The sequence below is a fragment of the Musca vetustissima genome, unplaced genomic scaffold, assembly GCF_032173495.1.
Source record: "Musca vetustissima isolate MV318-11 ecotype Yass unplaced genomic scaffold, APGP_CSIRO_Mvet_v1 utg586, whole genome shotgun sequence".
Classification (NCBI taxonomy): Eukaryota; Metazoa; Arthropoda; class Insecta; order Diptera; family Muscidae; genus Musca; species Musca vetustissima.
Window position 1 is genome coordinate 91,245 of NW_026872630.1, and position 15,190 is coordinate 106,434.

General features: G+C 34.4%; 2 protein-coding genes across 2 annotated transcripts; one reads left to right on the forward strand and one right to left on the reverse strand.

Annotated features, from left to right (window-relative positions):
- Positions 1-483: 483 nt before the first annotated feature.
- Positions 484-7,493, reverse strand: LOC133334196 (uncharacterized). The gene is given in 9 exon segments (XM_061542523.1): positions 484-823; positions 870-1,472; positions 1,693-1,861; positions 1,864-2,148; positions 3,012-3,183; positions 5,191-5,471; positions 5,528-6,096; positions 6,481-6,937; positions 7,331-7,493. Coding segments are annotated over 9 exon segments (3,039 nt in total).
- A 2,593-nt stretch (positions 7,494-10,086) lies between these two features.
- Positions 10,087-13,010, forward strand: LOC133334303 (uncharacterized). The gene is made up of 5 exons (XM_061542627.1): positions 10,087-10,263; positions 10,322-10,466; positions 11,937-12,631; positions 12,688-12,771; positions 12,831-13,010. The coding sequence occupies exons 1-5, from the start codon at positions 10,087-10,089 to the stop codon at positions 13,008-13,010; spliced, it is 1,281 nt and encodes a 426-aa protein (XP_061398611.1).
- The last annotated feature ends 2,180 nt before the right edge of the window (positions 13,011-15,190 follow it).

Below are 15,190 nucleotides of genomic sequence, written 5' to 3' on the forward strand. Positions count from 1 at the left end.
TTGATCTTGGAGGTAGAACTTTGAGTCTCCTATTATTCGGAATACTCGTCATATCACGGATGCGTCGCCTGGCCATTTTTTTCATGAAGTCTTCGGAAAAACATTCTTATTGGTATTTTTACAAATTTTTCTAAACATTGACATATATTTAATTTTTCCTGCAAGAAAATATATTACCGTTGGAGAACATAGAATGGCGTATTCAATTCACTTAGGCTGTAGCATTTGACTTCAACAATCAAAACACTTAAAAGGTCTTTTTTAAGTATTTGGATGGTTGAAGTCCTTTTATGTGGGGCCGTGTTAAAAGCAAGAGTCTATATTACCTACGTAACTTCTACGAAACATCGTTTAAATATCAAAAATGCGTGTTTGTGATATACCAAAATTTGCAATGATAAAAATCCATATAAAATTTTACCTGTATTACAATCAAAATATTAAATTATTAAAAATAAAACAAAATATAGAAACGAAATAAAATTATGCTGATGCCCGCTTCTTCATTCCAAGTTGCATACCAGTTTCTGAACGTAATATAATTCCAATTACAGGTTTAACATCTTGCCCCAGAGGCAACAGCTCATATTCGTGAAGTATTTTACAGAGGACAATTTTCATTTCCAGCATGGCAAAACGCTGACCAATGCAATTTCGAGGGCCAGCACTAAATGGTATATTAGTAAAAGGGTTAGAGGTGCGCGATTCCCTATGCCGATTGGGTATAAATTCCGTGGGATTCACATAAGCTTTAGAATTTCTCATTGTATGGTATACCAAAATGAGAACTTGTGTAGAAGCTGGAATAATGCCTTCGCCTAGACTACAGTGAGCTGAAATTCAAAAGAAGGCAGGGCAATTTAAGAAACTATGCTGATAGCTTTGTGATTATTGACAACTTACTGTAGTGTAGATCTTCTGTAAGTTCACGTCCAATTATAGGTACTGGCGGATACAGACGCAATGACTCCTTTATTACACATTCCATATACTTCAATTTATTTAATTTGGCCACTGTGAATGACTCGTAATTTTTTTCTCCAAAAACGGTATATATTTCAAATAGCATCAATTTCTGAACTTCAGGATGACGTGACACCAGATACAGGGTAAAACTAAGCGCAGTTGTTGTTGTATCATGACCCTCAAACATAAATGTATCGACTTCTTCGCGTATGTCTTCATTTGACAATGGTTGACCATCAATTGTTGCCTGCAAAAGGACATCGAGCAGAGCCATGCGTTTCCTTTCCCCAATGATATCGGCGTCATGATTTTGTTCGTTATTTGTTTCAGATTTTAAACGTTTCTCCAGTGCTCGTCGCCGTTCCTCAATAACATTTGTTGTAAAATTGTGCATCAATTTAATGAGTTTAGTTTGTCTTATTTTTTTCCATGGACATAGAATGGAAAACATGGTTTCGTCGTGCAGATGGGCGCGTAAACAACGCCAAGACACCAATTGTGTCATCCTAAAAAAACAAGTAGTAAATATTATAATAGGACGGAACCGACTATGAAAGAGCTATATCTCGTTCCTGTTTATACAACTAGTGTAATTGGAGGAGTTGTAAGCAATATTACCACATACAGACATATTGAATTAACATTTAGTTATAGTTTGCATAAGACTTTTGGTCCATTTGGCCTGTGAATTGTTGATCGATCATTATTATTATTCGTTTTACTCACTCTTTTACAGCCATTGTATATGGCAGAGTTTTATACGTCTGAGCATGGGTATTGACACCCATCGCCGACTCCGTTATTATATCCAAGGCAGCCGAACAGATATAGGGCATAACATCAAAAGCAGTCATACCATCGGCTCTCTCCGATAAACAATTAACCAACACCGAAATTTTCTATTGAAAACTTCCAAAAATTGTTCCAATATTCCGAAATGAAATGTTGGTGTTATGATTTTACGGCGGGCATGCCATTTTTGTGAATCGCTTATTAGTAGGCCAGTTCCCAGAAATGGTTTTAGGGTTTTATATAAACTAGATTTTCGAATTTGGGTGGGGTGGGCAAGAATTTGTTCAATGAATTCAAAATCTGTTGTGAATATATAGAGACGATCCAATGCCCATCCTTTAAAAATGCTGCCATGCAATTGCAGCAATTCATTTAGTTTTTCCAGCAATTCTAAAAAATATGAAACGGAAAGTAAAGGTTTAATGAGAGGCTGTATACACGATAATACGATGAAAATGTGCTAAAACGCTTAAAGAGACTATAGAGGAACATTTGGTGAATTCAGAAAACGAAATCTAAGATTAATAATCAACTTTTCTTACGAAACTAACGATATTTTTTCACTTTTTAAACACAGTTTTTCTTTTGTTTTTGCAAAATAGTCAGGCTGAATCCCAGTTTGTTGTTTTTATAAAAAAACAACTATTTATTAGTGGGGAATGTATGGCATTGTTTGCCGAGGGGTAAGGCAGGGAAGACTATAGTTTCGGATCACGCCACTGATCCTCATCAGTTCCCTTAGTTTTTTTGTTGGGATATTCTCCCCAGAAGCTATTGGCTTCTATACAAAAAACCTTTCATACCCAAATGTCTCTTGTAACAAAGCGAAGTACTTAGCTGACCAACGACATAAACTGCATGAGAATTTCGCTGGAGCCTCACTTCGAGGTTAACAAGGCATTTACAAACAATACCACACCTTTCCCACTGTTGTGTGTTGTCACATCGCGACAAAGGCACACAACGACTTTGTTGGTGTTGCTAGTATACAGCAACAAACCAAACAGTTCAACCGTGTCTGCGTCTACAACTTCAGTAGTGTTGGCGGTTTATTTGGGATACCATTTGCCTTACCCCTCGGCAAACAATGCCATACATTCCCCACTAATAAATAGTTGTTTTTTATAAAAACAACAAACTGGGATTCAGCCTGACTATTTTGCAAAAACAAAATACAAATGGTATCCCAAATAAACCGCCAACACTACCACAGTTTTTCTATTTATAAATTTTCAAATTTATTCGTTTCTTACTTGTGGGCTTTACAGTTGTTGCCTCAGCGACACAACCCAAAATTGGAACAACATTAGGCCCAGGAATGTGATTTGTATGTTTGCGACAATTTTTCGTTGTAATATGGATTCGTAACGCCCATGCGAGGACTATAACAAATACGACGAAATATACCATTGTGGTGATTGAATACTAATGAGCCGCATTGACAAGACGAATATTATATAGCCACCAACCTTTTTCCCGTTTCAATGAAAACCATATAGTTTTATAATTTTTACTACTTGAATAAATTAATTCAAGAGTGTTTTATCCAATCTATTTTATGTCGGTCTAAAAGTTAATGCTTGATTCTAATCATGTTTTTACCGCCGTGAGTTTATACAGTTCTATCTATATAGATTACCCGTGAACTGCGAAAAAACTCGAACTATAAAATATTGCACAGAAAAATGTCCGGTTAAACGATAAGTGCAAATGGATTAATTATTGACATCTGTTTTTTGTGTTTTTTTTTTCACCAGATATTGCAATAATGCGTAAAACTAATTGGATGAAAAGAAATCAAATGGTAATAAAATATAATACATTTGTATTGGTCTTTTTTCGGATATAGAGACATTTAAAGGTCTGGATTTGTTTTAAAAAATACTGTTAAGTGGTATTAATTTTTTTTTGATTACTTTGTGTCCTTGAAGAATATACAATGTAATATTTGTTGTGGCCTTTTCTGGATCACTTTCAAAATATACGATTCATATGGTGAATTTATTTTTAGTATTTTTAATCAGTGGAAATTAAACCATAAGGACTTAGATAAATAAGCGAAGACGTTGCTACAGGACAGCAACACTAAAAATAGGGTTCGTCCTTGGGGCAAATAAATAATCTGTGCCAAATTTTATATCATTCTGATAATAAATGCGACCTGTATTTTGTTTACAATTTAACATGGACAGACAGTCTAACGGGCGGACAGACGGACATGCATTAATCGACTCAAAAGGAACCATGGGTATATATCGATTCCTTTTCCTTGTTTTTGAGTTATAACTCCTAAGTTTAGCGTTTATCTTCGTTTTGGGCTATTGTAGATAATTTTTGAGATCACATGTCTTCAAACAAATAGCATGAAGAATATTATTGTAGTACACATAAAATTGTTCAATCCTGAGTCCTTGTGCGTCCTTTGGTCCTCATTGTCTTGGACCGTAAACTAAATACCACAAGACGAGGTTGTTTGAATTACCAAAATTCTACAAAAATGTTGCACATAATATTTGATACGGGGTGATCGAAGACATAAAATCGACATTCGTATGTTTTATAGTTATTTTCAGCTTTTAATAACATTTATTCGATGTATACCGCATTTCCAGGTAATAAATTCGAGTCAGTTTTAACTACTCATATTATCGACAATAACTCTAAAGCTTATGAACGGTCGCAGATGGTCGTATAATTCTTGACAGAGAACACAAACATTAAAATATCCTCTGGCACTGCTTGGCACTAGGTTCGGAAACTCATTTCTCTTTTTTGGGAAAATAATATGTATGAGTTTTATATGCGAACATTTGTATTATTATCTTCAAATTACTGATAATTTTCACTTCCATTATGATCACCAGTCCCTTCGGTTTAATTGGCCGCCATTCCTGTTCATAGTATGACGCATGCTAATGTTTTATAACATTTTTGAAACATAAATCGTAATAAGAAATTTTGATTTTGACCTCATGTCATTTGTAAACCTTGACCGACAATATTATAAAGTTTTACTGGTGTAAAGCTCAAAGTCCCCAGATTTCAAATATATAACGTTTTAGCGTCAATTGAGTCGAATAAGTTTGTTAAAACACAGATCGAATTTATTATGCGGAATAACACCCCCATTTGATTCAAAAAATAACTCCATTGATAAGAAACAAATCTGCTTCCGATTGAGCTTTCATATTTATTATCGATTGATTTCACTTAACGAAATTTCGTATGTCTTACTGAATAGGGTCGGGATAGATGTGCGTCAATTTTGCTTTGAATCAGTTTAAATGTCTGTTTTGCAGTCGAAATAATATATTAAACTTTAAAAAAAAATTTCAGGGTTTTAATTTTTATTATTTCTTATATTTATGTAGACACCCGCTTCTTCATTCCAAGTTGCAAACCAGTTTCTGAACGTAGTATAATTCCGATTACAGGTTTAATATCTTCGCCCAGAGGCAACAGCTCATATTCGCGTAGTATTTTACAAAGGACAATTTTCATTTCCAGCATTGCAAAGCGTTGACCAATACAATTTCGAGAACCAGCACTAAATGGTATATTACTAAATTGTTTAGAATTAGTCGAATTTCTGTGTCGATCGGGTATAAATTCAGCGGGATTGTCATAAGCTTGAGGGTCTCTCATTGTATGGTATAGCAAAAGGAGGACTTCTGTTGAATCTGGAAGAATGCCATCACCAAAACGAGAGTGAGCTGAAATTCAAAAGAAAAGTGGAACTTTTAAAGAAAACCGCCATTTGACAAATTACTGTAATTGAAATCGTTGATAATTTCACGGCTAATTACTGGTACTGGCGGATACAGACGCAATGACTCCCTAATTACACATTCCATATACTTCAAGTTATTTAATGTGGCCATGGCGAATGGTTCGGCATTTGTTTCGCCAAAAACTGTATATATTTCAGAAAGCAGCCGTTTCTGTACTTCAGGATGACGTGAAATCAGATGCAGGGTAAAACAAAGTGCAGTCATTGTTGTATCATGACCCTCAAACATAAATGTATCCACTTCTTCGCGTATATCTTCATTTGACAATGGTTGGCCATCCAGTGTTGCCTGCAATAGGACATCGAGTAGACCCATATGTTTCCTTGCCCCAATGTTATTGGCATCATGATTCTGTTCGATATTTTGTTCAGATCTTAAACTTTTCTCCAGTGATTGTCGTCGTTCCTCGATAACATTTGTTGTAAACTTGTGCATCAATTTAATGAGTTTATTTTGTCTTAATTTTTTCCATGGACATAAAATGGAAAACATGGTTTCGTCATGCAGATGTGCTCGTATACAACGCCAAGACACCAGGTCTGTCATCCTTAAAAACAAATTATCAATGAATATTGGAAGGGTATGGGCTCAGTATTTTTGCAGCCCTTTATCCCGAGTTTGAAAACAAAACAAGTGTAATTAAAAGGGTGGTATGCCATATTAGAACATACAAATATTTCAGTATATCTTGCATATCAGTCATATATAAATATCATTTATATCGATTATAAAGGCTATTTTTATTTTATTTTTAAAACTGACCATATCACATTTAGATATATTTCACATAAAATTTGTCTATTACACTATGCGACAAAATTAAGTTCATTGCCGCTAATTTTAAAAGGCTATCATTTCCAAAGGAAAAATTTTTGTTACTCAGTGTGGTAACTTTTAATTAATAATAATTTCTGCCGTATTCAATACTCACTCTGTTACAGCCATTGTATATGGCATACTTTTATCCGTCTGAGCATGGACATTGACACCCATAGCCGACTCCGTTATAATATCCAAGGTAGCCGAAGAAATGTAAGACATAACGTCAAACGCTGACCTACCATCGGCTCTCTCCGATAAGCAATTAACCAACACCGTAGATTGTCTATCGAAAACCTCTAAAAATTGTTCCAATATTGCAAAATGAAATGTCGGTGTTATAATTTTACGACGGGTATGCCATTTTTGTGAATCACTTATTAATAGACCAGTTCCAAGCCACGGTTTTAAATTGTTATACAAACTTGATTTTCGAATTTGGGTGGGGTGAGAGAGAAGTTGTCCAACCAATTCTGCGTCTTTTGTTACTATATACAGGCGATCCAATACCCAGGCTCTAAAGGTACTTCCATACAAATGCAGCAATTCATTTACTTTTTCCAGTATTTCTACAAAAATTAAGGAATGAACAGTAAAAGAACTATACATTGAAATATAACACATAATATACATCCTAATGCTCTTAACTTAGGATTAATGTCCAATTCAAATAGCGAAATACAATACGAATACGCCATAATTTTAAAACCTATGGGCAATTATGAAACCTATTTACCAAAAATTTCTTGTCAAGCCTTCCATATAAACATTCCTCCTCCTTCTTTGTATTTGAAGTATTTTCCAGCAGAAGGGTTTTAATTTTGTATACCGATTTCCTCTGATTTGTTTTAATATCTTATGTAAGTGTAATCATTTCCCGCACAAAATTATTAAGGCGTATAGATTCGAAATCAACATATTTTTTTAATATTATTCTACCTTTAAATTAGTTCACCTCTTACTTGTGGGCTTTACAGTTGTTGCCTCTGCGACACAACCCAAAATAGGAACAGCGTACGGACCAGAAATATGTTCTATGTGTTTGCTACGATTTTTTGTTGTGATATAGATTCGTAACGCCCATACGAATAGAACAATAATAAAAACCATAGTGAAATAAGCCATTTCGGTGGCGAATAAAAACTGAACAGCCACACTGATAATATGAATATTATATAGCCAATATTTTTCACTTTTAAATAAACACTTATAGTAATTAATAAATATTATTGTTTGAATAAATTAATTTAAGAGTTTAATCCCATCTCAATTGATCAGTGTATAAGGTAATGGTAGCCTCTATTAGATTTTCTTACAGCACGTGTTTTCACGGTTCAAAATATTTAATTTACCCGTAATCTTTGAAAATATACTCGAAGAGTAAAATATTGCACAAATAAGTATATGTATAATTTAATGATATGAGTTCACAATCAAACAAGTTCTGATCGAACAATTATTGGCTAATGAGGGTAAATACGCCTTGCTACGACAAGGTCATATTTCTAGACTGGCCATATTTTGCTGAAAATTATTTTTTATATTATCATGGGATTTCAACCAAACTTTGTAGAACGAAATATTTTTACTAACCATGTATAATGTAGGAGGGTGGGACATAGCGGTAGTACATCCCCGACCAAAAAGTAACATTTTTGAAGGTAAGTAAATCACCTACGCAATAAATTGCATCCAAAATTTGTACATTGTAATATTTTGACCATATTTAACGTAATAGTAAAATCATCGGTTATATGGGTCCATCATCTCTGGCATCCCCCACAAACTTATGAAAAAGTATATAGTTAACAAAAACTACTCACCCAATACAAATGTCCCGCCCAATTTTTGGTATTTTAATGTTTGAATTTGTCTTGTGTCTCATTTTCGTCCTGATTATCTTTAACCATAAATTAAATATCACAGAACAAGATTTCAGATCGTCCTTTTTCACTCTTACCCGATCCTTGCTCACGATCCTTGTATCTACGAACACTATATAATTTTGTTAAAAATTATAGAATAGGAAGAACAGTCGGACTAGTATGAAATGTTAACCACTAACAAGTAAGAACGAGGATCACCAAAAACAAAAATATATGGGGAATACAAGCAGAAAACTCATGTTATGATCCAATATTCTTAAAATACCTACTTGGGTCAATATAAATAATGTTTAGTGCGGAGATATGGTAATCCTTTATGAGAAACCAAAATACCAAATTACGTGTAAAAATCCCCGTATTGGGGGTTACCATATTATGGAGCTACCTTTAAACGGTACGGAGATATGGTAATCCTTTATGAGAAACCAAAATACCAAATTACGTGTAAAAATCCCCATATTGGGGGTTACCATATGAAACTTGGGTTAATATTAATAATTTCTGGTATGGAGATGTGCTATACAATGAGAACCCAAAATACTAAAGTACAGCCAATTTGGTTAGAAAACTTGTAAAAAAATCCCCAAAAATTCCGAGTATTGGAGAGTACCGTTAAATGGGGGCTAATTTGAAATTAGTGTCAATATTAAGTATTTTTGTTACGGATATGTTTTATTCAATGAGAACTGAAACTCAAAATACCAAATAATAGCCAGAGATCCCATATTTTGGCTGAGTCCTGTTGGAATGTCCAAGGTCGATTAATACGAGCGGAGAGCGACCATCGGCTGTTATGGCGACCCACACCATCACTATGGCGCTGCTGGACAACGAATGTTTTCTCATCGTAGAAAACCAAATTCGGCATTTCACCACTTTCAACCAATCGAATCAACTCTTTAGCTCTTTTGAGTCTATTTTCATTCTGTTGCGGTGTAAGTTCTTGCACTTTTTGGAATTTCAATGGCTTAACCCCGAGCTCATTTTTCAATATTTGCTGAATGGAATACTGCGATATGTTCATCTCACGAGACATTTTTCGGCCACTGCGCCGGGTGTTTCGATCAAGTCGCTTCTTTATTTGTCGAACCATTTCTGCTGATGTTGCTGTTGTCTTCCTTCCACTTCCTTGGCTTCGAGCTACGCTACGCTACACAAAAGATTAATTCACATTTACATGCTGGAGTGCTCTAAATATAAAGAAAATTCTTGCCACAATGCTTTTGTACGCTTGTAAACTATATAATGAGCTGTCACTGGAATAATTTAACAGCTGTCGGACGAGTGGCTTAGAAATGACAGCAGTCGGAGGTTTGTTACAGTTTTTTCATCTCAACCTGTAAATTGGGCGGTACAAGCTATACCAAATGGTGTATCTATAATAAAAATTTTCTGTTAAACAGTTGTTCACCTACCAAAACCCTGGCGAATTACACTAAAACTTTAAAATATCGATAATGGGTCAGACTCTTTCAATACATTTTTCAATGTACATATATACAAAATTTCGAAGCTCAATCTCAATTCTGTCGATAGATAATTTAATAATGATATTAAAGTGTACAGATATTTTGACTTGCTACAAACGGAATGACAAAGTTAATATACCCTCAAAATTCTTTCAGAATATAGTAACTAAGGTTAGTAATGCATATAAAAATATTCTTGATACGTGTTGTCTAAAACCACAACTCGGCTGTGAATAACAAAAATTATAGCGACAATGATTCACCACCACGCTGGATAAAAGCTTCATTTTCTATTTGCCACAAAACCGAAACACAACCCAACCAAAACATTTCAGTCTTTATTTTGTATTTCTAATCTCCACAATGTCTGGTGTTTTTGGCGAGGAATTCAAACAGAATTGGCCTCTGATAAGCATAAATCTCAAGCTGTCAAAATTCGGTCAAAAACTAATTGAAAAAATACGTTCAATAGAAAAGGCACAAACAACAAATATTGACGTTGCCGAATTTATAAAGAAATCATACGATTTTCCCATAGATGTGAGTAAATTTAGTGCAATTTTTTCTAATAACAATAACAACAAAAATCGTTTTTTAGTTTCCTATTCAAAGCTGTCGCGTTAAGTCACAACTTCAAGAACATTATCCAATTATAAAGCAACAGCTTGCTTCGGCATATCCGGTGATACATGAAAAAGTTATTATATTAATAATCGATTTTTTGGAGCATAAACTTAAATATGGTAAGGATAGATTGAAAATCCAAACATATCACAATAATAAAAACTTTATCTGTTATGTATTCATTTACTGTTATAAAAGATGTCAACATATACAGTGGCGTGCAAAAGTGTATGAATGTTTGTACATTTTCAACTAAAATGTCGATAAAATTGTTCTAGCTAAAATATTTCAACGAACATTTGAATATTTGTTCAATATTTGTAAGATTATATCGTACAAAAAATAATACAAATAACAATTACAACTTTGGTTATCGTGAACGATCGCAACAAATGACAGCTCGTACACTTTTGCTCGTTTTGGTGGTTGATTAATAATATTAAAATACACAAATGTGGATCAAAACGGATACTGAAATCGATTCATTTGAGGTCCCATCTTCAGACTTGATCGAGGCTTAGTGAAACTATTAGAATTTACAACGTTTGGATCAATTTGAATTCCCAACCGGCTTCATAAGTAATTTACTAGAATTAGGCCAATGTTTTGACATAGGCATCATTCGACGAAGTATTTTATATCCTATGCCGATTAGAGCATGTCCGTCCGACTGTCTGTCTTTTGAAATCACGATAGAACACTGACATTTTACACAGACCTTGATAATACTCCTAGGATGTTTTGTATTACAAATGGGATATATCGGTTTTGGTATAGCCACCATATACTCCTAGGATGTTTTGTATTTTGGGTTTATAACAGTATCACCACATATCCGCACTAAAAATTATTAATATTAACCCAAGTCGTCATTCTGAGAATTTTGGACCCGTTTTTTAACCGAATTGGCTGTAATTTGGTATTTTGTATTCTCATTGACTGTCAAATCTTACTACCAAAAATAATTCCAATCATCTTTTTCTCAGGTATTTTTCGGTTTGTGCAAGGTCATATCATAACATGAGTTTTCTCCTAGGAGCCTCCATTAATTTTGATATTTTCATAGTCATCCTCATGGTGGAGGATATAAAAAGTTCGGCCGGCCTGAACATAATAGCATTTACATTTGAGGACTTTATTTATATTTTGAACGGTTCGACCCAGCTGATTTTTGTTCAATCTTGTTCATTATTTACGACATATTATTATCATTTATCACAATCATTTATCTAAAAAAACTATTTCTTTTTAAATGCCAAAATAACGACTCATTTATATCCCATTTTTGCAGGATCTCAAATTGAAAAACGCCTTTACAAAGGCATGACTATAGCCGAATTTATTCATAGACTTTTAACAAAGCGGTGTGTATGTTTCTATGGTGAAAATGATAATTATTTACTGCTAGATGGCAATAGAGGATGTGGAACAATGAATTATGAACAAATCGGATCCAAACATGAGACACCTCCATTAATCTTAAAGAATGTGCTCAGCTATGATGAAATTAAGGTAACACAATTCCACTTCGGTACCATATGGCCGTTTTTAATGACTGTGATTTCTTCAGATTTCGGCCTTTGTTTCAGTTTCCTCATACAGCGATTTCATTAACGATGGCAAACGAACAAAAACCAAAGGTGAAGGTATTGTGATGGGCATAATTGGTGCAAGATTAGAACGCCAAGGTGTAATGGAGTTCCAAGATATAATTATATCCGAAAATCAAAATATTCTAAAAAATGGTTATGGTCCGAAAAGTATAGAAATTAAAGCACCAAAAAAATCTCTATTGAAAATATTAAATTTGCGAAAACGTAATGCATTGAAAAAATTGCAAGATTATCGCCGTATATGGAATAAATTCTATGAAGAAAATGATCATCTCCACGAAGATGTTGTAAAAGAAAATAATAATCCACGATACGGCAATTCATTAAATTCTTTGCTAAAAGTTGACTATTTAATTATGAAGAAACGCTATGCCATAGCAATTGATATGTTATTGTTAGAGTCAGATAATCGAGCCAAATTAGCGGGCAAATTAGCCTACATTCACATGGAGGATTTTTGGATTTGCGGAGTGTGGCTTGCTGAGCACCAGGAGAGCATTTTTGTGGAAACTATAAGTCAACGTTTAAAATATTTATTGCCATATTTGAATAATATTGGGGTCGTTCATTTGGGCTGTTTCAATTCGAATGAATGGGGAGATTTGAAAAATGGAGGTATCTTCAAATCGGATTATCATCCTCGTGGTGGCATCAAAACAATTATATCAAATGTAAGTTCTGAAAATTAAAATTTTCCAACATTCTGATATTTGATTGTACATTTTAGCAACCCCCTGATTATGACAATATGTTGTTGATAGTTACCTACGCTTGGAATGCCAATGCCTTGCCAGGTAATGAATTTTGGATGGTAAGTTCGTAGTGCGTATAAAAATACAACTACATATTGATTTCCTTTTTTAATTTCAGAGAAAACTTGAAGACTCCAATGATGCCTCCACAGCCTGCAGTACTTTAATAAGTGAGCTCCATAATCCCCACATTAATACGGAATTTGTATGCGGCAATAATTTACACGTTGCCTGTGCCGATTATGGAATTTTACATATTAATGATTATGTAGATAAATGTTTAAGCTCCAATATATAACCAGATGTTTAAAACAGGCATGCTCGCCCATTCACGCTACCGTAACTGAGTGTCGATGGTTAAACACGCATTCTCTTTTTTTCTCTTTTCTTCAGTCGGTTTTAATTATGATTTCTCAGTTACGCTCACCCACACTTACGCTCAATTTTGTTATGCCCACCACTGGTTTAAAATTATAACCAGATTACAGGTGTTTCCTTCACATGTGACGACAATGCTACTTTAATGATTTTTGGTACACAGATTATGAAAAAATAAAGGTTTTTAATCCGATCGTTATTTTATTTGAGGTTGAAAATAAAACAGAAAGGCATTCTCTTTTAAATAAATTACCAAACTATTGAGTAGTAAAAATTAAATGACCTTGATATGGGGATCTGTATTAACATCAACTTTTGTTAATAAATTATGCTAAATCCTTCGAAATGTCGAAAACGTATCGAATGCAATTATAACCTCTGAGTGCTCATTTGATTGTCCCAGACGTAGTATATGAAATGACTCTTGGTTCTATGTAAGAAAAAATGTCTCTACAGTTGGAAGATGCGACTGGGGCTATAAAACTACTTAACTTGGACTGGAACTTTATAAGGGGTTAAGTAAAGATGAGAATGGACCATGGACAATAAAAATTCGAAAAAAGGCGGAGTGGATATAGACTTCTCTCAAATTATTTCAATAATAAAGAAAAGACAGGTGTTCTCTCTTTTCTTTTTTCAATATGTTTATTTAAAAAAAGGAATAACATACCCGTCTCCGAACGTAATATAATACCAATGACAGGTTCAACATCTTGACCGAATGGCAACAGTTCGTACTCGCGAATTTTACAAAGCATAATTTCCAGCATTGCATATCGTTGACCAATGCAATTTCGAGGGCCCGCTCTAAATGGTATATAAGTAAATGGATTTTTGATGGACGCGTCTTTGTGCCGGTCTGGTATAAATTCCGATGGATTGTCATAATATAAGGGATCTCTCAATAAGTGGTATATTGAAATAAAGACTTGTGTCGATTGGGGAATAATGACATCGCCTAAACGTGAGTGATCTGAAATTGTATAGAATATGTACAGTTTAGTGAACTGTACGTCATTTTGGAGTCAGGTAGTCAAATGGAAATAGTTGTTTTCTAAGATTCTATTTATAATGTAGATCATAAAATATGCTATTTATGACTCTCACGCATGGTGTGTGTGCAGGTCTCAAGTGGAACGTCAATAGTGCGTTGGTAAATAGAGATAAGATTGCTGCACACGGTGCGCATAAGAATGCATTTTACATAATTTGTTGTCTGTGTGTATTTTTGGGTGATCGTAAATAAAGACCATAAATGTGTCCAAACCCAAATCTATTTACACATTCAATGTATGTATTTGAAATGCATTGTACTTCTATGTATTAAAATGTAGGTTTAGAGTTAAGAAAATATTATAAATAAAATGAGTTCACCTCGAACCACGGAACCGTCAACACCGTGCGTTTTTGTTTTCTCCAATTTCTCCCGTCGCACATTTGTGATGAGATCAGGAGTCATCTCATCATTTGGTGACCCCGACGTGATAGGCGCGTAATAAAAGACGTGATAGGCGCGTAATAAAAGACGTGATAGGCGCGTAGTAAAGGACAAACTACGTTGGTTATCGCGTAGTATTTAGTGAAGTGATAGGCCGTAAAAGAAAAAAATAAAATCGGGTTTTTCACACAGTGTTAGTGACGTAATAGGCGCGTATAAAAGAAAAATACGTTTAGTTTGTCGCGAAGCGAAACAATAGACGCGTAGTAAAGAAAGAACTGCGTTAGGTCTATTGTGAAGTGTTTAGTGTAGTGCTACTAACGTGTTAGATGTGCCGGTGAAGGCAAGCCGTGCTAAGTCTACACGTATTGTTTTGGGATAGGCACACTGCTGAGGTAAAGGCAGTGTTAGTTTTTGTCCAATGGGAATAGGCAGTCGAAGAAAGACTGTTTTTATCTCGTTAACATAGATGATTTTCATAAGAAGACAGATATATAATCGTAAAAATGAATTTTGAACAATTCATTAAACATCAAAGAATGTTGGGCGAATATATCGTCTCTATTTATTTAAACCTGAGCAAAATTGCTCAAAAACGTGTGACAGGAGAAATTAGAAATTATTGTTTAGGTTTAGCAGATTCCTTCATAGAAGCAAGGAGG